The 27741-nt window shown below is 47.7% G+C and overlaps 1 protein-coding gene across 1 annotated transcript in view; it reads left to right on the top strand.

Annotated features, from left to right (window-relative positions):
• Positions 1-15707, top strand: part of MACROH2A2 (macroH2A.2 histone) — an 83663-nt gene extending 67956 nt beyond the window's left edge. Inside the window, exons 7-9 of the mRNA XM_075349005.1 lie at positions 5795-5884; positions 14627-14801; positions 15087-15707. Of these exons, the coding sequence (XP_075205120.1) occupies positions 5795-5884; positions 14627-14801; positions 15087-15252 (431 nt within the window). The 3' untranslated portion in view covers positions 15253-15707. The remainder of the gene's footprint in view (positions 1-5794; positions 5885-14626; positions 14802-15086) is intronic.
• The last annotated feature ends 12034 nt before the right edge of the window (positions 15708-27741 follow it).

Below are 27741 nucleotides of genomic sequence, written 5' to 3' on the forward strand. Positions count from 1 at the left end.
TATGGCTAAAATACTAGAAGCTGGCAGTCCAGACTGGTATCTCAGACCATGGGCACTGTACAATCACTGCCCTCTATTCCCCTCAGTTGGAATAACAATGTTCCCCCGGGGTGTCTCATAGGTCCCAGGGTGAAGCTCTGACACGGACCGCAGTCCCAGACCGCCTAGGCGAGCTCGCTTAGACACCCCCTCGACCTCATCACATTGTTCAGGGTCTCAGAGAAATGACTCTCTGTATCAGAAGAGGAGGTGGCTGATCAGGATTCTGATCCTGATGCCGCTCTCTACCTTGATATCCCTGAGGCGGACGCCATAGTGAATGCTCTTATTGCGTCCATAAAAATGATGCTGGATGTTTCTCTCTCAGGCTCATCCAGCAGAAGGGTCACCTTCTCAAGGTCCCCCAAGAGTACAGCGAGTAGGTTTCTGGATCACTCTGACGTCTCGGAGGCAGTCCAGACACGCCGAGTTTGTCCGGATAAGCGTTTCTTCCAAGCGCTTTAAGGATACACTTTATCCCTTCCCCCCTGACGTGGTCAGGGCTGGACTCGGTGTCCCAAGGTGGATTCTCCAATCTCTAGACTGGCGGCTAGATCCATAGTGGCAGTTGAAGATGGGGATTCGCTCAGGGATGCCACTGACAGACAGATGGAGCTCTGGTTGAAATCCATCTATGAAGCTATCGGCGCGCCTTTTGCTCCAGCATTCGCAGCCCTATGGGCGCTCCAAGCTATTGCAGCGGGTCAGGCGCAAATTGACGCACTTGCACGTACGTCTGCGCCGCAAGTGGCGTCTGTAACCTCTCAAACTTCGGCATTGCGTCCTACGCTATTAATGCTGTCCTGGACTCTGCGAGCCATACGGCGGTTGCAGCCGACAATTCGGTGGCAATATGCAGGGCCTTGTGGCTTCGGGAATGGAAGGCAGACTCAGCTTCCAAAAAAGTGCTTAACCGGTTTGCCATTTTCTGGCGACCGTTTGTTTGGTGAGAGGCTGGATGAAATCATCAACCAATCCTGGGAAAGGAAACATCCTTACCCCAGACCAAACCAAGATTACCCCAACAGAGAATGGGACAGTCGAGGTTTCGGTCCTTTCCGGGCGCGGGCAGGTCCCAATTCTCCTCGCCCAAACGTCCTCAGAAGGGTCAGAGGAACTCCGATCCATGGCGGTCTAAGGCACGCCCTTAAAAGACCGCCGGAGGTGCCGCCACCAAGTCGGCTTCCTCATGACCTACGGCCCTCACACCCCATCCTCGGTCGGAGACAGGCTCTCCCGCCTTTCAGACATTTCGCTGCCACAGGTTAAGGACCGTTGGGTGAGAGACATTCTGTCTCACGGTCACAGGATAGAGTCAACTCTCGTCCTCCGACTTGATTTTTCAGAACATCCCCGCCTCCCGGGCGAGCCGATTCTCTCCTACAGGCGCTGGGCACTCTGGAAACAGAAGGAGTGGTGATCCCGGTTCCTCTTCAGCAACAGGGTCACGGTTTTTACTCCAACCTGTTTGTGGTCCCAAAGAAGGACGGATCTTTCCGTCCTGTCCTGGACCTAAAACTGCTCCACAAAAATGTAAAAGCCAAGCGGTTCAGGATGGAATCCCTCCGCTCTGTCATCGCCTCAATGTCCCAAGGAAATTTCCTTGCATCGATCGATATCAAGGAGGCTTATCTCCACGTACTTATTGCTCCAGAGCATCAGCGCTTCCTGCGCTTCGCCATCGGAGATGAACACCTGAAGTTCGTGGCACTGCCGTTCGGCCTGGCGACAGCCCCACAGGTTTTCACCAAGATCATGGCTGCAGTACTTGCGATCCTACACTCTCAGGGTCACTCGGTGATCCCTTCCTTAGACGATCTGCTGGTCAAGGCTCCCTCTCAAGAGGCATGCCAGCACAGCCTCACCGCTACTCTGGATACTCTCCAGACTTTCGGGTGGATCATCAATTTTCCAAAGTCAAATCTGACACCGGCCCAATCGCTGACATATCTTGACATGGAGTTGTCATACCCTCTCAGCGATAGTGAAGCTTCCGCTGAACAAACACCGTTCACTACAGACGGGGGTGCAATCTCTAGGTCAGTCACTCCCCTTGAGGCGCCCCACGCACTTCCTCGGGAAGATGGTGGCAGCAATGGGGGCAGTCCCTTTCACGCAGTGTTCATCAGCGTCCTAAAGGGACTCCTACGCAAGGAGACAGGAAACCGACATTCCTCAACAGGAACGTCTCCCTCTCTCAGCCATACCACTTCATTGTCGAGGGGAAATTCCTTCCTTCTCCCATCCTGGGCAGTGGTCACGACGGACGTGAGTAGGTTTCCGTGGGGAGCAATTTTTCTCCACCACAGGGCTCAAGGTACGTGGACTCACCATTGAGTCCTCGCTTCTGATCAATGTTCTGGAGATCAGAGCAGTGTATCTCGTCCTAAAAGCGTTCCAGCAGTGGCTGGAAGGTAAGAAGATCCGAGTTCAGTCGGACAACTCCACAGCGGTGGCTTACAGTCCGGCGGCTTCTGCTGTGGATGGAAGCCACAGCCTCCACCATATCCGCAGTTCACATCCCAGGCGTGGAACACTTGGGGCAGACTTTCTCAGTCGCCAGCGCATGGACGCAGAGCAAGGGTCCCTTCACCAGGACGGGTTTCACGAGATATGTTGCCACTAGGGCATGCCGGACGTCGACCTAATTGCGTTCCGGCACCACAACAAGGTTCCGACGTTCATGGCACAGTCTCAAGATCCCAGAGCTATGGCGACAGACGCCTTCGTTCAACACTGGTCGCAGTTTCAGCTTACTTACGTGCTCCCACCGTTGGCACGGTTGCCCAGAGTGTTACGCAAGATCACGGCAGACTGCCGCGGCTGCCGCCGCGTCATCCCCGTCGCTCCAGACTGGCCGAGGAGGTCGTGGTCCCGGATCTGTGGCATCTCACGGTCGGCCGACCGGGGGCACTGCCAGACCGACCAGAATTGCTGTCTCAAGGGCCGTTTTTTCCATCTGAATTCTGGGGCCCTCAACCTGGCTGTGTGGCCATTGAGTCCTGGATTCTAGCGTCTTCAGGATTATCTCAAGAAGCCATTGCCACTATGAGACAGGCTAGTAAACAAACGTCCGCCAAGGTCTAACCACAGGACGCGGAAAATATTCCTGTCGTGGTGCTCTGCTCAGGGTTTTTTCTCCCTGGCCATTTGCCTTGCTCCCTTCCCTGTCCTTCCTTCAATTTGGACTGGAAAAGGGTTCGTCGCTCGGCTCCCTTAAGGGACAAGTCTCAGCGCTCTCTGTGTTTTTTCCAGAAGTGCCTAGCCAGACTTCCACAGGTACACACGTTCCTGCAGGGGGTTTGTCACATCGTTCCTTTTTACAAGCGGCCGTTACAACCTTCGGATCTGAACAGGGTGCTGATGTTCTTCAGAAACCACCATTCGAGCCAATGAGAGATATTTCGCTCTCACGCCTTTCGCAGAAAGTGGTTTTTCTAGTACCAGTCACTTCACTTCGGAGAGTGTCTGAGCTAGCAGCGCTGTCATGCAAGGCCCCTTTCCTGGTTTTCACCAGGACAAGGTGGTTCTGCGTCCGGTTCCGGATTTTTTCCCTAAGGTGGTATCCCCCTTTCATCTCAATCAGGATATCTCCTTACCTTCTTTTTGTCCTCATCCAGTTCACCAATGTGAAAAGGATTTGCACTTGTTAGATCTGGTGAGAGCACTCAGACTCTACATTTCTCGTACGGCGCCTCTGCGCCGCTCGGATGCACTCTTTGTCCTTGTCGCTGGCCAGCGTAAAGGGTCACAGGCTTCCAAATCAACCTTGACTCGGTGGATCAAAGAGCCAATTTTCGAAGCCTACCGTTCGGCTGGGCTTCCGGTTCTCTCAGGGCTGAAGGCCCATTCTACCAGAGCCGTGGTCGCGTCCTGGGCTTTGAGGCACCAGGCTACGGCTCAGCAGGTGTGTCAGGCGGCTACCTGGTCGAGCCTGCACACTTTCACGAAACACTATCAGGTTCATACCTATGCTTCGGCGGATGCCAGCATAGGCAGACGTGTCCTTCAGGCGGCGGTTGCCCACCTGTAGGAAGGGGCCGTTTTTTCGGCTCTATTACGAGGTATTATTTTACCCACCCAGGGATTGCTTTTGGACATCCCAATTGTCTGGGTCTCCCAATAGAGCGACAAAGAAGAAGGGAATTTTGTTTACTTACCGTAAATTCCTTTTCTTCTAGCTCTAATTGGGAGACCCAGCACCCGCCCCTGTTTTTTTGTGTACACATGTTGTTCATGTTGAATGGTTTCAGTTCTCCGATATTCCTTCGGATTGAATCTACTTTAAACCAGTTTATAATTTTTTCCTCCTTCTTGCTTTTGCACCAAAACTGAGGATCCCGTGAGAGCACGGGGGGTGTATAGGCAGAAGGGGAGGGGCTTAACACTTTTAAGTGTAATACTTTGTGCAGCCTCCGGAGGCATAGCCTATACACCCAATTGTCTGGGTCTCCCAATTAGAGCTAGAAGAAAAGGAATTTACGGTAAGTAAACAAAATTCCCTTCTTTTCATCCATGCTAACAGTAAAAAAAAAACCATACCTGTCTCTATGTGGATCAATATGTCTTAATGGGAAAGCGTGTGAATGTGTCTCCAGTACTTGGGAAAATGGACACCACAAATATAGCAAACACCTGATGTGTGAAGAGGTCCAGAGATGTTGTGGAAATGATGTTGTGGAAATGTTCAGCTATACACAACCTAATGTACAGTTACTACATCACTTACATGAGATCTATGTACGACGACATGCAGGGAACTAATAGATTGTGTTCTCTGCTATAATAAAAAAAATTGTTAGTTTTCAGTGCTGCAGTTTTTTCTACAATCATCTTTATACCCAAGATCTACATAAATGGATATCCGTGACACTTTGGACCAACAAAAAGAGTTCTGCACAAAAAGAAGTAACAATTCTGTAGTGTTAAAGCTGCTTTACACGCTACAATTTATTGTGCAATCGCATTTGCGATCGCACCCGCCCCCATCGTTTGTGCGGCACGAGCAATTTGTTGCCCGTGTCGCACAATCCTGTAACTTCCCCCGTCACACGCACTTACCTTTCAAACGACCTTGCTTTGGGCAGCGAACATCCACTTCCTGAAGGGGAGGGACGTTCGGCGTCAGCGACGTCACACAGCGGTCGGCCAATAGAAGCGGAGGGCGGAGATGAGCGTGTCGTAACATCCCGCCCATCTCCTTCCTTCCGCATTGCCGGCGCGACGCAGGTAAGCTGTGTTCATCGTTCCCGGGGTGTCACACGGAGCGATGTGTGCTGCCTTGGGAACATTGAACAACCGGACATTCGATTTTTAGAAAATGAGCGACGTGTCAACGATGAACGAGAAGGTGAGTACTTCTGCTCGTTCATAGCTGTCACACGCTACGATATCACTAATGATGCAGGATGTGCGTCACTTACGACGTGACCCCGCCGACATCTCGTTAGATATATCGTAGCGTGTAAAGCCCGCTTTAGAATAAAACCTGGAATTATCTTTTATCTTCTTATGTTGTGGCAAACACATTTTTTTATGAAATGTATTTGGGGGCAATAAGGCATGGACATAACAGGGGAGTTCCTGCCAATTTAGACCCACTTCTATGACTCACAGCCACTGTCAAGCTGCTCTTGTATTATATGACTTAGTTATCAATCGGCCACTGCAGGGTAATGCACACCTCACTGAATACTGAATATAGTTTGTGGGCCTTTGTCCTATCATGCTGATCATTTATCTCATGTGTATCTAGGAAATGCCATGGAAAAAGCGGGAGGAAAAGAGTTTCTTGAAGCTGTGAAAGAGCTCCGTAAATCCCATGGACCCTTGGAGTTGACTGGAGGTAAAGTAATGTCTATGTCTTTCACTTAAAAAATAATATGTTAGAATTTTGTACATCTGTATATGAACCCAGAAGGTAATCTACTCTGCCCACTAGTGTTTGACTTATACACTGGGGACTGATGTTACATTTTCTACTCTGAAGTTTTAGGACAATGTAGAAAGTGTGGGTTTTACACATTGGTGAACCCATTGCAAAGTTTTCAGAACTTCTTTTGCACACACTATAATAAATTGACCTCCTCTAAAACTATGCCAAACAGAGTGCCCCAGATAGCAATGTAGAGTAAAGCCCCCATAGGGTCAAAGTACCTTCAGAGCTGCCTCACACAGTAAGGACTCAATCAGATGCCATTTTATTCACGTACGAGTGCTATTTGTGTTTCTCATGGATAGAACTGGTACTTATTATAGTCTATGGGGCTGTTTGTGTTCATATATTTTTGTAAATCAAGCAGTCCACACACAATCACAGAGATGTGTTAGATTTTGATCCAACAAACACAATTTGCCCAAGGGGCAACTAGAGGTACCCTAACTATAGCTCTATAAAATGTAACTGTTATTATTGAATTAAATAATTGACAAAATTTAGCTATTACTAAGTGTGAGAGTTTATCTGCTATCACAGTATTGTCTGTGGGGATTCTTTTTTTTTTTAAATCAGGTTCATTTTTATTTAACAGCAAAATTATACAACACATAAAATAATTCCCTCCATAGAAATATCACAGAAAGGGAAAAAACCTTTAGTCAATAAGAAAAACCACACAAATAACATAATAAACAATGCACCCGCAGTCCACGTCTCATTTCAATATGGGTCTCAAAGTGCATATTATTTCCCAATATATTCTCCATAGTATAGCTTACCCAGCATCATTATGACAATATATATATATATATATATATATATATATATATATACTAGAAGGTGGCCCGATTCTACGCATCGGGTATTCTAGAATTTACGTATTGTGTAGTTCATGTATGATTTTTGTTATATATATAGATGTTGTTGTGTGTAGTTACCAAGTGTTTGTGTAGGGCGCTGTACATGTTCTGAGTGTCGCGGGGGGTGAGAGCGGTGTTGTATGTGTGTTGCGTGTGTTGCGTTGTTTGTGGAGCGCTGTGTGTCTGTAGCGTTGTGTGTGTGTGTGTGTTGTGCGGTTTGTGTGGGTGTGGTGTGTTTTGGGGGGAGGTATGTTTTGAGCAATGTGTGTGTTGTGCAGTATGTGCGTATATTTGTGTGTGCAGCGTTGTCTGTGTGTGTGGGTGTCTGTGTAGGGCGTTGTTTGTGATTCCTAGTGTGTGTGTGTTGTGCAGTGCGCGTGTGTGTGTGTGTTGGGGGGAGGTGTGCACCTCCCATCGTGCTCCATCCCCCATGCTGCGCACCCCCCATCGTGCTGCATCCCCCATGCTGCGCACTCCCAAACGTGCTCCATCCGCCATGCTGCGCACTCCCAAACGTGGTCCATCCGCCATGCTGCGCACTCCCAAACGTGCTCCATCCGCCATACTGCGCACTCCCCATCGTGCTGCATCCCCCATGCTGCGCACTCCCAAACGTGCTCCATCCGCCATGCTGCGCACTCCCCATCGTGCTCTATCCGCCATGCTGCACACTCCCAAACGTGCTCCATCCGCCATGCTGCGCACTCCCAAACGTGCTCCATCCGCCATGCTGCGCACCCCCTATCATGCTCCATCCGCCATGCTGCGCACTCCCAAACGTGCTCCACCCGCCATGCTGCGCACTCCCAAACGTGCTCCATCCGCCATGCTGCGCACTCCCAAACGTGCTCCATCCGCCATGCTGCGCACTCCCAAACGTGGTCCATCCGCCATGCTGCGCACTCCCAAACGTGCTCCATCCGCCATGCTGCGCACTCCCAAACGTGCTCCATCCGCCATACTGCGCACTCCCCATCGTGCACCATCCGGCATGCTGCGCACTCCCAAACGTGCTCCATCCGCCATGCTGCGCACTCCCAAACGTGCTCCATCCGCCATGCTGCGCACTCCGAAACGTGCTCCATCCGCCATGCTGCGCACTCCCAAACGTGCTCCATCCGCCATGCTGCGCGCTCCCAAACGTGGTCCATCCGCCATGCTGCGCACTCCCAAACGTGCTCCATCCGCCATGCTGCGCACTCCCAAACGTGCTCCATCCGCCATACTGCGCACTCCCCATCGTGCACCATCCGGCATGCTGCGCACTCCCAAACATGCTCCATCCGTCATGCTGCGCACTCCCAAACGTGCTCCATCCGTCATGCTGCGCGCTCCCAAACGTGCTCCATCCGCCATGCTGCGCACTCCCAAACGTGCTCCATCCGCCATGCTGCGCACCCCCCATCATGCTCCATCCGCTTAGGAGTGCGCAGCATGCCGGATGGTGCACGATGGGGAGTGCGCAGTATGGCGGATGGAGCACGTTTGGGAGTGCGCAGCATGGCGGATGGAGCACGTTTGGGAGTGCGCAGCATGGCGGATGGACCACGTTTGGGAGTGCGCAGCATGGCGGATGGACCACGTTTGGGAGTGCGCAGCATGGCGGATGGACCACGTTTGGGAGTGCGCAGCATGGGGGATGCAGCACGATGGGGAGTGCGCAGTATGGCGGATGGAGCACGTTTGCTCAGCCTCTCTCCTTCCAGCCTCCCTCAGCATCAGCCCCCCCCTCCCAGCCTTCCCCAAGATCAGCCTCTCTGCTCCCAGCCTCCTCCAGCACGCCGTGCTCCTCTGCCGACACTCACCCACACCCGATCGCATCCACTCACCCACACAACCGATCGCATCCACTCACCCACACAACCGATCGCATCCACTCACCCACACAACCGATCGCATCCACTCACACACACAACCGATCGCATCCACTCACACACACACCCGATCGCATACACTCACACACACACCCGATCGCATACACTCACACACACACCCGATCGCATACACTCACACACACACCCGATCGCATACACTCACACACACACCCGATCGCATACACTCACACACACCCGATCGCATCCACTCACACACACCCGATCGCATCCACTCACACACACCCGATCGCATCCACTCACACACACCCGATCGCATCCACTCACACACACACCCGATCGCATCCACTCACACACACACCCGATCGCATCCACTCACACACACCCGATCGCATACACTCACACACACCCGATCGCATACACTCACACACACACCCGATCGCATACACTCACACACACCCGATCGCATACACTCACACACACACCCGATCGCATCCACTCACACACACACCCGATCGCATCCACTCACACACACACCCGATCGCATCCACTCACACACACACCCGATCGCATACACTCACACACACCCGATCGCATACACTCACACACACAGACACTGACGATATTGCACATCCGCGCTGATACTCACAACATCCGGGGATATCACATGCTTCTGGCCATGTGATCCTCCATCAGGTCCTGGAAGATCACAGCACAATATCGCCGCCGAGAAGCAAGCGATATCCCAGGATGTTGTGAGTATGTGGATGCGATGTGATGTGTGTATGTGAGTGAGTGTGATCTGATTTGTGTGTGTGTGTGTGTGTGTGCTGTTATGTGTCTGTATGTTCTGCAGCTGCAGGACCTTGATGTGTGGATGCGATGTGATGTGTGTGTGAGTGTGAGCCGGTGTACACTGGTAACTATGATACACATCGGGTAACTAAGGGACCTTAGTTACCCGATGTGTATAATGGTTACCAGCTTTCACGGCCTCCGTTAAGATCCCAGCATCGCAAGGTTATGTCTGGCGCTGCCGGGATCCTGACGGAGCCGGTGTAGAAGCAAGCGATATCCCAGCATGTTGTGAGTGTGTGGATGTGATGTGTGAGAGTGAGTGTGATGTGTGTGTGTGTACTCACCTGGGAATCGGAGCCCCGTGTCAGTTGGGCCACAGCGAGCGTGCATTGCGTGAGGGGGCGGGGCCTGCAGAGAGCCGGGGCGAGAGGCCAATCCGTGTGGGGGGGCGGGGCCATGGCGAGCCCAGCGGCCAATCAGCTTTGTGTCACCGTAAGGACACAATTTCGGAGCATGACAGACAGACAGACAGACAGATAGACAGACAGACAGACAGACAGACAGAATATATATATAATATATATGCACGCACATATACATGCACACACATATACATGCACACACATATACATGCACACACATTCCAGCAGTACGCATATCACCCTATTTGAGGAAATTTGTTAACCGGTCACAAGGAGAAGGACCTGGTCGCTCGCACTGTCCTGCAGTAACGCCGAGGAGGGAAGGCCTGGGGTATCCAACCATGCCCCCCCCAGATCTTATAGAACTTTTTCAATACATTTCTTTTAAGGTATACTCCTCTCTCCAGTCGAAGTATAGCGTTTACTCTTTCCCTAAAATCCCCGATGACCGGAGGCGCTGGGTCCAACCAGTGGTAGGCCAACATTTTCCTAGCCTGGTACAAGAGACGTGTAATACCGACCATTACCGGCGAACTCAAGTCCACCCCCCCTTCCAGTAGACCCAGGATACATATAATAGGTCTTGGCTGTAGACGGATATTGAAAACTTGTCTAACCAATTCTAGTACTGCCCTCCAGTAATCTTCAATGTTCCCACAGGACCACATCATATGCATCAGATTAGCACCCTCCTGTCCGCACCTAGGACACAGATCATCCATCCTAACTCCCATCTTATGCAATAGACTAGGTGTCCTATATACTCTATGTAACAGGAATAGCTGTGACAGTCGTTGGCCTTCAGATACAGCAAGGCTTGGAGTCTGAGACAGGACCTCACCCCACTGTTCCGTCTGTGGGGATTCTACGTAGACGTGAGGCTGACAGGCCATACGCTAGATATGGCAAATGCTGCTCTGATAACCTAGAGGTTTAAGGTGATTGGCAGCAATGGTATGTTTGGTCCCATATACAGTGCCTACAAAGTATTAATTCAAGCACATATCCCCCCCAGCCCCACCAAGCCCCCCCTCCAACACCCCCTGCAGATTTAGCAGGTTTGATAAGATGCAAATAAGTTAGAGCCTGCAAACTTCAAACAAGAGCAGGATTTATTAACAGATGCATAAATCTGACAAACCAACAAGTTATGTTGCTCAGTTAAATTTTAATAAATTTTCAACATAAAAGTGTGGGTCAATTATTATTCAACCCCTAGGTTTAATATTTTGTGGAATAACCCTTGTTTGCTATTACAGCTAATAATCGTCTTTTATAAGACCTGATCAGGCCAGCACAGGTCTCTGGAGTTATCTTGGCCCACTCCTCCATGCAGATCTTCTCCAAGTTATCTAGGTTCTTTGGGTGTCTCATGTGGACTTTAATCTTGAGCTCCTTCCACAAGTTTTCAATTGGGTTAAGGTCAGGAGACTGACCAGGCCACTGCAACACCTTGATTTTTTCCCTCTTGAACCAGGCCTTGGTTTTCTTGGCTGTGTGCTTTGGGTCGTTGTCTTGTTGGAAGATGAAATGACGACCCATCTTAAGATCCTTGATAGAGGAGCGGAGGTTCTTGGCCAAAATCTCCAGGTAGGCCGTGCTATCCATCTTCCCATGGATGCGGACCAGATGGCCAGGCCCCTTGGCTGAGAAACCGCCCCTACAGCATGATGCTGCCACCACCATGCTTGACTGTAGGGATGGTATTCTTGGGGTCGTATGCAGTGCCATCCAGTCTCCAAACGTCACGTGTGTGGTTGGCACCAAAGATCTCGATCTTGGTCTCATCAGACCACAGAACCTTGAACCAGTCTGTCTCAGAGTCCTCCAAGTGATCATGAGCAAACTGTAGACGAGCCTTGACATGACGCTTTGCAAGTAAAGGTACCTTACGGGCTCGTCTGGAACGGAGACCATTGCGGTGGAGTACGTTACTTATGGTATTGACTGAAACCAATGTCCCCACTGCCATGAGATCTTCCCGGAGCTCCTTCCTTGTTGTCCTTGGGTTAGCCTTGACTCTTCGGACAAGCCTGGCCTCGGCACGGGTGGAAACTTTCAAAGACTGTCCAGGCTGTGGAAGGCTAACAGTAGTTCCATAAGCCTTCCACTTCCGGATGATGCTCCCAACAGTGGAGACAGGTAGGCCCAACTCCTTGGAAAGGGTTTTGTACCCCTTGCCAGCCTTGTGACCCTCCACGATCTTGTCTCTGATGGCCTTGGAATGCTCCTTTTGTCTTTCCCATGTTGACCAAGTATGAGTGCTGTTCACAAGTTTGGGGAGGGTCTTAATTAGTCAGAAAAGGCTGGAAAAAGAGATAATTAATCCAAACATGTGAAGCTCATTGTTCTTTGTGCCTGAAATACTTCTTAATACTTTAGGGGAACCAAACAGAATTCTGGTGGTTTGAGGGGTTGAATAATAAATGACCCTCTGAATAAACTTTTCACAATTTAAAAAAAAATAAAAAAAGAAATAACATTCTTTTTTGCTGCCGTGCATTTCACACTTCCAGGCTGATCTACAGTCCAAATGTCACAATGCCAAGTTAATTCCGAATGTGTAAACCTGCTAAATCTGCAGGGGGTTGAATACTACTTGTAGGCACTGTATAACAAAGTATGACTAGCCTCTTCATTTGAAGGGGTACTGATTGATTTCTCTGATGGCAAATAATATGCTAGTATTGGGGAGAGTTTAGTGCTTGCACCAATGACTGGTGAACTGTTATTCTGCACTATCTGTTTGGTAGATTCTGTTTCTCTAAAGATCACTTACATTGGATGACCTTTTGATGTTGTCACCACCAAACCTTTTAAGAGGAGTCAGTTTGGTTTTCAGCTTATTATAGCCTCAGCCCCCTGATGAAGCCAGTCATGGTGAAGCGTTAAGGAGGCTATTAGCTGACTGTTTTTAGGTAGGCAGTGTAGGGTGAAATCAATCTCTATATAGGATTACATGAACTTCTAGGACATTAGTCCACTTGTTAGTGAGTTTCAGTCCACGGCCGAATACTTCACCCAATGAATAATTAATTAGGTTTCGCCCTGCATGCTAGTTTTAAGTTGGTGAATTATTGAATTCAATAAATTAATAATAATAAAAGTTACATTTTATAGATCTTTACTTAGGGTACCTCTAGTTACCCAATTGGGCAAATTGTGTTTACTGAATTCATCCTGCTCTGATCAAGGTAATAGATAGAGGTCTTAGTGTTTATTACATTTTGATCCAAGTCTCGGAGCAAACTCAACAATGCAAGTCTGACGCCATGAAAATAATCCGACAGCACTCTGATGTCATCCGTGTGGTGTTTGTTTTTCACAGACTGTTTAATATGAGAAGGGTGAGAAATCTCAGCCAAAAAAAAATGATGAAACAGTTATGGTAAAAACTGACACAATTACCAAACTCTGATTTGCTGATCAAAAACACTTAATTATTTCTGTGGTACTTTATAAATTATTAATGTTTAGTAAGGTAAATGAGTAGGGGATTGAAAAGATACAGAAATTGATGCAAACTCATTAATTTTACAGTTTATACTATTTTGGTTTCAAATTATGTAAAAGTTGCCTTTTCGGATGGGATAAAGTTGTCCAAAATGGAAATAATCTGAGAATTTCATTTAGGCTATGTGCGCACGTTGCGTAGTGTCCATGCTGAAAAATCTGCAGTGATTTGACAGCTCATGTGCACTTCAAATCGCTGCAGAAACACTGCGTGATGGATGTAGTGTGTCTGCAGAATAGATGCCAATTTCATGCGCTCGGGATGCTGCCTCTCCCATAGACAGAGTGGGAAAAGCATCCAAAGCACACAAATTAAGTGACCTGTTGCTTTTTTGAGCGCAGCGATTTGGATGAAAATTTCAGAATGCAAATCACCGCGCTCTCAAACGCAACGTGGATGGATTATGCACAATTTTCATAGATTGGGCTGAGGACGCAAGACGCATGCCTTTTATGTTGCAGTGCAATATGCAGCGTAAAGGCATTAAATTACACAACGTGCGCACATAGCCTTATTGTGGCCATTGACGGTCTACGCCTATCTGCTGGAAAAAGTTGGATTTTTTTGAGGCCATAAATTCACATGTAGGGCATAGGTCCACTTTATTATATTATTTATTTATATACTTTTTTTATGAAAGCAATATACACAATCTCCTGTTTAAGTTCAGCATGTACGTGGCCAGATCATTCATACAAATGGCAATTGATCTCCAGCATTCTGGGTGACCATCTTATGTGTATGGGCAGCTCATATGGAAGCCACTAGAGACATCCTAAATTTGGAATTGCATTCATTATTTAAGCTTAAAAGAAAACACATGCACTGAATCTGCACTGTGTGAACAGGCTCCATTGTGGCACCAAACCAATTTTTTACTTTTTACTAGTATTTAAAGGGTTAAAACTACATCTAAAAGTGGCTTAATAGCTTAGTTCTATCATTTCCCACAATGTTCTTTGGTGGTAACAGGAAATAAGACGACTTCTGAATACGGTTTCTTATCTTAACAGAAAAGGAAACATCTTGTAGCTTAGAATTGATACAAAACAAGTAAATTATCTACAGTTACAGAACATTGTCTGTGAAATGCGGCTGTGAAATAGTTATAAAAACTTTAATAATTCAATCGTAATTTAATGTAACTAACAATTTAGCTTCTAATTTACTTGGAAAATACATTCACCATCTATATATATATATTTTTCCTCTTTCTTTGATAGCTGCCCTCAGTCAGGCGAATGGGTTGGCAGCCAAGTTTGTCATCCACTGCCACATCCCACAGTGGGGATCAGATAAGTGTGAAGAACAGTTGGAAAAGACCATCAAGAACTGTCTATTGGTCGCAGAAGAAAAGAAGCTCAAGTCTGTGGCCTTTCCTTCTTTCCCCAGTGGCAGGTATATGTAGTGTCTCGCTTACTTAGGCTTTGTTAATGTTTTTGCTCACTATCATGGATATACCTTGGGAAATATTCTACTTTCGGGAACTATAGGCGCACTTCGGCATATGTCCCACTGCCTTCCAATGTGTAAAAAGACATGTTTGTACATTTATTATTGTATGCTTCTTCTTAAGTATGTACAGGAGAGTAGACTTTTCCATATAGTGAGGGTAAAGGTACATTGATGTGTTGCAGACAATACATTACTAAACATTTGTGTTGCTTGTCTCCTACCATATAGAAACGGTTTTCCCAAGCAGACAGCGGCTCAAGTCATTTTGCGGGCCATCTCCAGCCATTTTGGCTCCTCCAGCTCCACCACTGTGAAGAATATTTACTTCCTACTGTTTGACAGTGAAAGCATTGGAATCTATGTGCAGGAAATGGCCAAGCTCGACACAAAGTAGAAGCCGGAGTTCACAAAGCAGCTACACACCGGTGGCTGTATACTAGTAGAAGAGGATTGGAGACCTAGAGCTGATGAATTTGATGAATTATTGTTCAGAAGATGTTGAAACATGTTTGAAGTTTTGTGGTTTGAGGACTGATTTTAAGTTTATTTTCCCATGGTTGAAGAGGTATATTTGGGCTGATTCTCATTCTGAATATCTCCTATTTCTGTACCTAGCCAGCACCCTATTTGCATTTTTATAGAACCTGAAAAATATACCCCTCTGTAATCATCAACCATGTTGTTTTTATTTCCTTTAAAGATGTTGTTCCCAATGTCTTCTCTTACGTTTCCTGTCTTATTATTTTAGACTTAGTGTTACGACAGCGAATAAACTGTTTTAGATTTGTAGTATTGGATTTTACAAGAGAAATAAGACCACAATATTATTTAAAAAATTAAGCAAAGTTCTTACATTTTGTCTTGTCTTCTTTAATGAGCTAGAACAGAAATGTTTTTTTATTGTAATTGTGTTTTTGTTTTTTTTGTTTTTTTTTAAACTATTCCACAAGTAGGATTTCCGTTCTTACAAATGAAATGTTTCACAAAACGTGAATCCTTTTTAGGCTATGTGCGCACGTTGCGTAGTGTCCATGCTGAAAAATCTGCAGTGATTTGGCAGTGCATGTGCACTTCAATTCGCTGCAGAAACACTGCGTAATGGATACAGTATGACTTCAGAATAGATGCTGATTTCGTGCTCTCTGGATGCTGCCTCTCCCATAGACAGAGTGGGAGCAGCATCCCAAGCGCACCAAATAAGTGACATGTTGCTTTTTTGAGCGCAGCGATTCGTTCAAAATTTCTGCATTAAAAATCGCTGCGCTCTCAAACGCAACATGCAGAGGAATTATGCACAATCTTCATAGACTGTGCTGGGGACGCAGGACACGTTGCAGTGCAATATGCAGCGTTGGCGCATGAAATTACGCAACGTGTGAACATAGCCTTAAAGGACTGGGACTTAAATGGGAACTGTACTTACACCAAACCTTTTATAAATCCATAGTATATGAGAATAAGAAACTTTTATAGCTTATCAGAAGAATCTTCTTCCTTTCCCACTGAAATCGGTCCTGCTCAAAATGATATGGACAGGCTGCACAGTGACTTAGCATTTTGATGCCTATGAAGAGGGGAGTAAGAGACTGGGCAGCACAGTAAGAAATGCGGAAACAGATTCTAGCTAGCTTTTTCCCGCTGCTGGATTCACCTTTACACTGCTCAGTACTGCTGGATTTCATCCATGTATCTGCTGCGTCCTTATCTGTGCTATGAAAAGGGAAAAGCGCACTGACTGTGCAGTGTATGGGAGAGATTATAGCAGCTAGTCTCCATTATCTCAGAGTCAACTGAAAATTAGAGAGAGAACATGCAGAAGGAAAAACGGGTGACAAATTCTGGATAGAAATCCTTTGATGACCAGAAATTGTGTTATTTTTGATATATACACACACACACACACACACGAGACCATTTATTCTGAAAATTACTTGAAAGTATAGTTCCTCTTTAAACCTGGGTAGGCTATGTTTGATCAGTGGAGTCTGGCCTTTGAAGAAGTCTATCCAGGCACAGTGGATCTATAAAATGAGCTAAGGCCGGTCCACACCAATCACACGTTTTGTTTCTAAGTCTATACATAATGAAGGTACATGAAAGGACAGCACTTACAATTTTTTAATGTACAGTTCTCTAGCACTGTTTTGTTTTTGCTTTAGATTAATTCACAGGTCTAGTTACTACTAATATCAAACAACCCATTTACCAACAAAATATAGCTGGCATCACAGAAAAGCAGAAACCTATCTCTACGGGAAAACATAATGGCATGGGTCTTATTCAGATCACAAGTCCATATTTTGTTGGCTCTTCAATGTATACAATAATCCCATAATAGATTACGTAAAAATGACAACCAAAACTTTCCACTCTAAAATCACAATCTATCAAAGACATTCAATTTGACTCCCCATTCACACAATTTTAAAGGGAAGGTGTCCCGTTTATTCTTGTATTAATAATAGTGATTATGAAATGAAGTACTTTTAATACAAAATTAAATTTTACTGTTTATTTAGTTTTATATTTAATTCTAGTTTTACTGAAGCACTAGGATTTACTGTGAGTAACGACCGTTACTCACCTCATTTATGACAGCCCCCTGTGCATAGAAGACCGTTGTCGGACTGCGACCCTATACTTAACACAGAAACCGCGTCGGCTGTCCAGATCAGAGTAGAGGGAGGAGATAAGCGCCATCTTTGTGGAGCTCACAGCGTATGCTGTGTGCTGCACTTTCCCCCTGTCACCTGCTGGGATGGATGGGGTGAGTTCCAGCTCCGGGCCGCGGTGATTGCACTGTAACTGATCCTGGCGTGCTGCCCCCCACTCTGCCGCTCACCCCTAAACTTTATTCTCTCATCTTTTTGGAAACACCCACACTGGGAGGGGGGAAATGTGACATCACACACAGGAGAGCAGATTCCACCCACTTTCTCTGCAGATGTAATGTGAGCTAGTTCGACAGAAGCTCTACAGCAGGATTTCAGCAGCTGCTCCCCCTAGTGTTTAAGAGTGGAAAATATCAAACTTTTTTTATATTTTTATCAATTAAAAACAATATTATTTAAACATAGCATTAATACTTTAGATTTTTTGTTATTGAAAACATATATATATATATATATATATATATATATATATATATATATATATTTTTTTTTTTTTGTACGACACCTTCCCTTTAATGATTTTCATATGATGGATACTCCTGGGACAAGCTCCCAATGTATAACTCTCATGGAGACCTGCTGCATATATTGCTGTATAGATATACAGTAGAATACCATGGCTTAGAAAATCCCATTGTAAAAGAAAATGTGCATTATGCTTTTTATTTTTTTTACTGTATACAATTTTTGAATGGAATAGTATAGTTTACTACACATTTTTTATTATTATTATTATTATTATTATAATGGTCATACACTAGTCCAGTCCTTGTTTTATGCTAGGCTCCGACTGACCCACGGGTAGGTCCCTGGGTCAGTGCGTAATGATCATGGGTCCAGATCATGTGACCAGGGTTGAGGAAGCTCCAGGTACCATCTCTAGTTTCAGCTGGATGTGCTTTCTTTGGTTGTACATGCAGTTAAAACGTAGTACAGAGCAAAGAGACACTTATTTCCTGCCACACAATACCTATACACATCACCAGCCTATCAGAGGCCAGCAGTGGGTGATCGGGCATTGACCTTACTGCGTTTCACTCTATGCTATGAAGGAAGAGGAAGCTGCTCATCATGCGCGCAGAAAGGGGATTTTGTAATTGACAAGTAAAGCGAGCCAAAGAGGGGACCATTATATTATGGTGACTTCATTAACCCCTTACCGACAGTTACATCATATACTAACTGCCAGAGTGTGACAAGAGCTGAGTCTGCATCGTTGCCGGCAGATGATGGCTGTAATTATAAGCCATCATCTGACTCTTAACAGCGGTGCATGGAGCTTTGTCCATGGGTAGACTCAATTTTTGATAGCGTTTACAGAACACTGGTCTAACTGCCCATTGATGTGGCCTCTGAAAGATGGGGGGGTCTGAAAACATGCCTGTCAAGATGGTAATACTGTGAAAGACATTCTCTAGCTTGGTGTTCATAGAAGACCGTGATTTTTGCTATATACAGTAATATTGTGCTATTGCTGTGTATAGTACAAACGATCAAATGATTGTAAGTAAGCTGAAGTCCCCTAAGAGGACTAGTAATTACAGTAAAAAGTAAAAAAAAAAAAAAAAAGTTAGACCCACCACCCTTTCCCCCTCCCCCCCTTTTTTTATATTTATATATATATATATAATATATATAAAAATACACATGGTGGCTACACGTCCGTAAAAGTCTGATCTATCAAAATATAAAATTGATAAACCCGATTGGTAAATATGTAGTGAGAAAAAATATCAAAATGCAAGAATTGCACATTTTCAGACGCTACAGTACAAAAACAGATGCGATCAAAACATATTGGGGAAAATAAGTATTTGATACACGGCCGATTTTGCAAGTTTTCCCATCTACAATCCCCCACCCCCAAAAAAATATAATTCAGAAAATCACACTGTATGAGAATTAATTTGCATTTTATTGCATGAAGTATTTGATGCAAAAGAAAAACTGAACTTAATATTTGGTACAGAAACCTCTTTCCAGCTACAGAGGTTAGACGTATCCTGTAGTTCTTTACCAAGTTTGCAGACACTGCAGTGGGGATTTTTGCCCATTCCTCCATACAGATCTTCTCCAGATCTTTCAGGTTTCGGGGCTATCACTGAGTTTCAGCTCCCTTCCAAAGATTTTTTTATTTGGTTCAGTTCTGGAGACTGGCTAGGCCACTCCAGGTCCTTTGAAGTGCTTCTTAGGGAGCCACTCCTTAGTTTCTCTTGCTGTGTGTTTCGGGTCATTGCCATGCTGGAAGATCCAGCAATGACCCATCTTCAATGCTCTTACTGAGGGAAGGAGGTTATTGTCCAAAATCTCACGATACATCACCCCATCCATCCTCCCTTCAATACTGTGCAGTTGTCCTGTCCCATTTGCAGAAAAGCACCCCCAAAGTATGTTTCCTCCCCTGTGCTTCACGGTTGGGATGGTGTTCTTGGGGTTGTACTCATCCTTGCTATTCTTTCAAACACTGAGTGCAGTTAATGCCAAAAAGTTCTATTTTGATCTCATCTGGATCCATTCAGATGGTCATTGGTGAACTTAAAATAGGCTTGGACATGTGCTGGCATAAACATGGGATCTTGTGTGCCCTGCAGGATTTTAATCCATGACTGTAATATTTCAGACTGGTCCCAGCTCTCTTCAGGTCAATAACCAGGTCCTTTCTTGTACTTATGGGCCGATTCCAGACCTGTCTCAGAATCGTCCTTACCCCATGAGGCGAGATCTTGCATTGAGCCCCAGACTGAGTAAGATTGACAGTCACTTTGGGTCTCCTCGATTTTCTATTAATTGTGCCAACAGTTGTTGCCTTCTCACCAAGCTACTTGCATATTGTCCAGTAGCCCATCCCAGCCTTGTGCTGTGTTTTTTTTTTTTCGTTTTTTTTTTTTTTTTTTTTATCCCTAGTCTCCTTAGACTGCTCTTTGGTCTTGGCAATGGTGGAGAGGTTGGAATATGATTGAGTGTGTGGACAGGTGTCTTTTATACAGGTAACAAGTTCAAACAGGTGCAATTAATACAGATAATGAATGCAGAGTAGGAGGGCGTCTTAAAGAACAAATAACAGGTCTGTGAGAGCCAGAATTCTTGCTGCTTGGTAGGTGATCAAATACTTATTTCATGCAATAAAATGCACATTAATTATTTAAAAATCATACAATATGATATTCTGGATTCTGTGTCAAAGGTGAAGCGTATCTACAATAATTCCCCATTGTATGTACCCAGAATCGGACTGGCTACCGGAGGAACCTCCAGTAATACCAGGCCTGGCTGCGGTTACCTGCATTGAACTCCAGAGCTCTCACCTGAGCTCTGGAGTGCAGCCTGGACTGAACTCAGGGTTTGCAGGACAAAACCGCGAATGCCGACTGATTCCACAGCGCTTGCGGTTCAGTTCATGTCACAGCTGCGAACAGGCCAGGCTGCACTCTGAAGCTGTCACCTGAGCTCTGGAGTTCAGCCCGGCCTGTCTGCAGCTGTGACATGAACTGAAACGCAATTGCCGTGGAGTCAGTCGGCGCTCGCAGTTTAGTCCTGCAAACCTCGAGTTCAGTCCAGGCTGCACTCCGGAGCTCAGGTGAGCGCTCCAGAGTTCAATCCAGGTAACCGCAGCCAGGACTGGTATTACTAGAGGTTCCTTCGGTAGCCAGTCCGAAACTGGTATGTACCCAAAATGGTATCCATAAAAACAAAGGGCTCCAAGTGTAAAAAAGAAAGCCTCACACAGCTCTATTGACCAAAAATTTAGCACATACGGCTTTCAGAAAATGGCATCACAAGTTAATTTTTTCCTTTCGCCACGACAGCACCCACGAGAGAGGGATCCGCCCCCTTCAGGACAGGAAACCTACAGATAAAAAGGGGCGGTCCCCCTCCCTCATCAGTTGGTTTCCTGTCCTGAATGGATCGGAACCTACCATACCTGGGTCTAGGAGTCCGTGCGGTGTCTAAGGGAACGGCGGAGCTCAGGATTCCAGAAGCACGGTCGGTGGAGCTCCCCTCGTGGACTCCATCCTCCGGTGCGCCTCGTCCTCTTTCCCTCGGCTAGGCCTTGTCCTCCTGGGAAATGACGCCTGCAGGACCGCGCTGGTAAGTAGGCTGTTCGTGGTAAAACGGTGACTCTCCCTTTGCTGCCGCGGTTTCCAGCTTCTTCCGGGTTGCGGAGCATGTGCAGGGGGCGTGTCCGGGAACTGCCGCGTCAGCTCGCGCGCGAACTCCTGAAGGGACCCGGAAGTGGACGGGCACTTCCGGAGGAACGGATGGCTTGGAGACTCGTGGATTCCTCCTGACGTACAACGTGTCTGGGACTTGCGGTAATCGGCTGCCTGGTGAGTTGCTGTGTGTGGTGAGTCCGGTGCTCCCCCTGCACCACGTGCTTGCAGTAACGTGTATGCGCGCGCGGGGGGGGGGGGGCGTGTCCGGGACTTGCTGCGTCAGCGCTCGTTGCCACAGCGTGACCGGAACTGCAGGAGTGGTGGGGGGGAGCACAACTTAAAAAGCGGGCTTCCTTTCTAATAGAAGTTGCTCAGCTTCTACACATCGAGTGATGGGAAGTCCCCGCGCCTCCCCATCCCGGGACCCTTCTCCGTCCAGGGATGCTGGACATAAAGACTCCAGTGACACCAGGAGTTCCACAGGTCGTAAGAGGAAGGAGGACTCTGCATCCTCTAAGGACCGGACAAAGCATTCGTCTCCACCTCCAAAGCCGGTATCCGTTCTTTTCCTGGTATGGGTGAGTGAACTTCGTGAATGTTGCCCTATACTGATGTTCCCTTCCGGTTCTGTTCCAGGGCCCTAAGAAAAGCACCGCTAAAGCTAATAATAAGGAATGCCCACTGTGTGCTTGTCCCCTCCCAAAGGACTATATGCAGAAGCTTTGTAGGTCCTGTATACAAGCTATTCGGGGGGAGGCTTCGGCTTCTACCAACCCCCCTCCGGACCTCAGGGAACTAATCCGTACAGAAATTCAGGCTTCTCTTCAGTCCCTTCAAGGGTCTAAGAAACCCAAGAAATCTCACCGCCAGCATGATTCCCCCCCGTCTTCTGACTCAGCTGACAGCCAGAGTGATGCTTCTTCAGCCTCTACCTCATCCTCTTCTGACGAGGCTGGAAAGGCATGTTTTTCATTGGATGGGATGGACGCATTGGTAAAGGCCGTTCGATCAACCATGGGTGTTGCAGAAGAAAAAATCCCCAAATCAGCTGATCATACCTTATTTGCTGGTCTCACTCAGAAGAAAAGGAAATCCTTTCCTGTGAATGAGGCCCTAAAAACCCTTGTTCGCAAGGAATGGCAGAAACAGGATCATCGTGGGTTTCTCCCGTCTTCTTCAAAACGAAGATACCCCTTTGATGATGCAGACTTGTCCCAATGGTGCAAGGTACCAAAGGTGGATGTGGCAGTAGCAAAATCCTCCAAAAAATCTGCACTGCCTTTCGAGGATATGGGATTTCTGCGAGACCCTCTAGACCGTAAAGCAGACGCCTTCCTGCGTAAAACCTGGGAAGCCTCTGCAGGGGCGCTGAAACCGGCCATTTCCGCAACATGTACAGCCAGGTCACTTTTAGTCTAGCTAGATACCTTAGACAAGCAGCTTAAGTCAGGCACCTCCAGGGATAAGATTGTTTCCTCGCTACCCTTACTCAAAGACGCGGCTAATTACCTGGCAGATGCTTCTGCTGACTCTGTCCGCCTGGCGGCCCGAGCGGCAGGGTCTTCTAATGCAGCCCGGAGAGCCCTCTGGCTAAAATCGTGGAAAGTAGACACATCCTCAAAATCGAGACTGTGTGCACTTCCCTGTGAGGGTGAGTTCCTCTTTGGTCCTCAGCTGGATGACATACTCACCAAGGCGGTTGATAGTAAAAAGGGGTTCCCTAATGCATTTGCTCCTCCTTCTAGGCTCCCGTATCGCAAACGTCGTTTCCAGCCCACCCGACCTGACCACAGGGATAGATCGGACAACCCCGCCTCTGGGTCCAAGGGGGCCCTGTTCGGAAACCCTTCCTTCCGTAGGAAGTTCCCTAAACAATGATGGGGGGTTTCCGGTGGGAGGCAGACTCAGGTTTTTTGCAACCCATTGGAAAACCATCACTTCCAGCTCCTTTATACTGGATTTGATTTCTCATGGTCTCCGGCTAGAATTCACTTCCCTCCCTCCTCAATTGTTTTGTCTTACACCCACTAGGAGGTCGGAGGGTCAACATAGCGCACTGGTGTCGGCAGACCTCACTCTGGTAGAAAAGCAGGTTCTTACGCCAGTCCCATTACATGAGAGGGGCTGAGGGTTTTACTCCCCTCTTTTCTTAGTACCAAAGCCTGATGGGTCGTTTCGGACCATAATTAATTTAAAAAAGCTTAATCTCTTTCTAAAATACCGACATTTTAAAATGGAATCCCTCCTGACCACTATAAAATTGCTCTACCCCAATTGCTACATGGCGGTCCTTGATCTCAAAGATGCATATTACCACATCCCGGTTCACGCACATTATCAGCAGTACTTCCGGGTAGCACTCTCTATGCACAACTCTGTTCACCATTTCCAATTTACGGCCATGCCCTTCGGCGTGTCGCTCGCCCTTCGGCGTTTCGCTCGCCCCACGGATTTTCACTAAAGTCATGGCAGAGGTCACTGCTCACCTTCGCGAGCAACAGACTTTCATAATCCCTTATCTAGATGACCTACTGGTGGTGGGTAGCACGGCGGCACAATGTTCTCTCCGTCTCCATAATGCTATGTCGACTCTGGGCCGTCTTGGGTGGCTTTTGAATCTCCAAAAATCTAGACTCACGCCCTCAACTTTTCAGTCTTTCCTAGGCATGCTTCTGGATTCACGTCAACAGCGTTGTTTTCTCCCAGCGGACAAAATGGCAAAAATCCAGAGGATTGTACGACACGCACAGAATCACAGATCACTCTCTCTCCGCTCCGCCATGTCTCTGTTGGGGTCCCTGACTTCCTGTATCCCCGCTGTCCAATGGGCCCAACTTCACTCCAGACAGCTACAGTGGGAGGTCCTGGCAGCTGCAAGATCCCATCCAGGGTCCCTCGATCGTCCTCTGATATTGACAGACACTGCACGTGCATCGCTGACTTGGTGGCTTCGGGAAGAGAACTTAACCAAGGGGAAGGAATGGCATGTTCACCCCACCAGTGTCCTCACGACGGACGCCAGTCCCTGGGGGTGGGGGGCTCACCTGGGGGACTCTGTGACCCAAGGTCTTTGGTCCCGGCAAGAGTCAACCGCGTCCTCCAACCGGAAAGAACTCATGGCGGTCTCTCAGGCCCTGATGTCGTTTCTTTACCTCCTCAGGGGAACCCATGTACGGCTTTGTACGGACAATCAGACGGTAGTTGCATACATCAACCACCAAGGGGGGACGAGGTCGTCTTCCCTCATGTCCACGGCGGTTCACCTATTGGAACTTGCCGAGACTCATCTATTGTCCCTCTCTGCGGTACACATCCGAGGGGTGGACAATGTCAAGGCGGATTTTCTCAGCCGTCACACTCTCTATCAGGGAGAATGGGTCTTGCATCGGGAAGTGTTTGCTCAAATCATACAGTACTGGGGCCTCCCGGTTATAGATTTGTTTGCTACCAAAGACAACAGGCAGTTGAAACAGTTTGGATCCCTGAACAGGGCAGATCAGCCGACAGTCCTGGATGCCCTTCAGGTTCCCTGGCAGTACAGCCTTGCTTATGCCTTTCCTCCCATAATTCTTCTGCCAACGGTCCTTCGGAAAATCAGGGAAGATCAGGCTCGCATTCCACTTATCGCTCCCTTCTGGCCCAGGCGTCCCTGGTTCTCCCTCCTGAGACATATGTCAGTGACGGACCCCTGGGTTCTCCCATCCAGACCAGATCTCCTGTCACAGGGGCCTTTCCTGCATCCACGCGTCAAGGGACTCCACTTGACGGCATGGAATTTGAAAGGGCGTTACTAGACTCCCGGGGGTTTTCCAGTCGCCTGGTGGATACCTTGCTGCAGAGTAGAAAACCAGTGGCTACCCGTCAGTATGGTCAGGTATGGAAACGGTTCCTTGTCTCCTTCCCTGATGCCTCACCTTCTGTGGTCCCGATTTCTTCTATTCTGGAGTTTCTCCAGTCTGGGCGGGATCTGGGTCTGTCAGTCAGTACCCTTAAAGTTCATGTGTCTGCTCTGGGCGCCCTCTATAATTCAAATATAGCTGGGGATAGGTGGGTCATGCGTTTCATTAAGGCCTGTGACCGAGGTCAGCCGCTTCGTCTTACCTGCCCGCCCCCCTGGGATCTCACTCTCGTTCTGGATTCCCTAACCCGTCCACCCTTTGAACCACTCACCTCGGCGTCTGACAAATTGCTGTCCTTTAAAACCTGCCTCTTAGTTGCACTCACTTCGGCCCGTCGTGTTAGCGATCTTCAGGCTCTTTCTGTAGATCCTCCTTTTCTTAGGATCTTTACAGATCATATTGTTCTCAAAACGGACCCGGCTTATTTGCCTAAAGTAGCTTCACAGTTTCACCGGAATGCAGAAATCATCCTTCCTTCCTTCTTTCCTTCTTTCCTGCCCCTACCACACCGGAGGAATGCCGGTTTCACACACTAGACATCAGGGAAACTATTCTAGCATATATCTCTAGGACAGCCCCTTGGCGACAGGATAGGGCTTTGTTTATTGCCTTTCAGGGTTCCAGACGTGGTCGTCAGGTGACGAAGCAGTCCTTGGCCCGATGGATGCGGGATGCCATTTCTGTTGCATATGAGTTGAAACATGAGCCTCTTCCGTCTCCTGTACAGGCTCACTCTACTAGGGCGATGGCTTCATCTTGGGCTGCCATGGCGAATGTCTCCATTGACAGTATTTGTAAGGCTGCCACCTGGTCCTCTCCTTCTACTTTTTACAAGCACTACCGGCTGGACCTTTCTTCCTCCTCAGACCTTGCTTTTGGGAGATCGGTTCTTCAGATGGTGGTCCCTCCCTAAGTGTGTTATCTCTCCAAGTCTCTCGTGGGTGCTGTCGTGGCGAAAGGAAAAGACTATATTACTTACCGGTAATGGGATTTTCCAGAGTCCACGACAGCACCCTTTACACCCCTACCCTTTTGCTTTTTCACCCTTTGGGTTTGGTTGTTCTATTTTTTCTTGTCTTATTACTAATTCATGGCGGTTCCTCTCCATTTCTCTGAAACTAACTTATGAGGGAGGGGGACCGCCCCTTTTTATCTGTAGGTTTCCTGTCCCGAAGGTGGCGGATCCCTCTCTCGTGGGTACTGTCGTGGACTCTGGAAAATCCCATTACCGGTAAGTAATATAGTCTTTTTTTTTTACAAATTTCTTTTCACCATTTAAATAAAAATAAAATATGCATGTGTGGTGCCCCTGAGGCTTCAGTCGCCACAGGGTACTGCACCTCACCAGAGGTACAGTATTCATCCCGGGTACGGAGGAAGTCATTGCCGGTAAACCACCACAATCCACCAAAACACACAGTTAGTTGCCCTCTCACCGGGACTCGGTTAGGGGTAGGGTCACTTGTCTGGTCACCACAAGGTATGGGATCGCCCACCCACTAGTTCAGTATCCTGGGGGGGGGGCGCAGCTACACAACGGGGGAGTAAGGCAACACACACAGACATTCAGTCATTACAGTTAGTAATGGTTAGTCAGCAACAGGTGAACAAGTGAGACGTGGGGAGAACACGGTCGCTGAGGGGAGAGCTGCGCCATAACTCCATCAGGACCGAGCGCACCGAACAGGGTGCGGAGCCCTAGGCTGGTGGGCACTGCATGTCCCGCCAGCAAAATCTGCCGAGCAGAGGATTTCAAGTCTTCTGACCCACACAAAGCGCCCCGGGCACAGCAGCACATAGAGCCAAGAGTCATGACAAAAGAGCGGCACCAGTAACGGACTCGTGCTACCTGCCATGCGGGACAGGAATAGACCCCTTCCAAGGACTCTGGTCCCAGCGTAGCTTCAAGTCGCAGGGACCAACACAACACGGCGCAAGTAGGAAGGACTCACATAAAGAAACACCGGTGCTGACCTCCGAACTATCCAGGATCGGCAGGAGCCCATGACAGCAGAGTCCGGCAGTCCAAAGGCGGCGAACTTTCCGTGAGTAATGAACCTAAACTGCAACCACTGTGTCGTCCAATCCTTCTCGTGGCCTGTACTCCTTTCATAGAGTCGACTACTCCTCCCAACCTCCCTGTGGGCCTGAGCTCTGC

This window comes from Anomaloglossus baeobatrachus, chromosome 5 (genome assembly GCF_048569485.1).
Source record: "Anomaloglossus baeobatrachus isolate aAnoBae1 chromosome 5, aAnoBae1.hap1, whole genome shotgun sequence".
In the NCBI taxonomy this organism is placed as follows: domain Eukaryota; kingdom Metazoa; phylum Chordata; class Amphibia; order Anura; family Aromobatidae; genus Anomaloglossus; species Anomaloglossus baeobatrachus.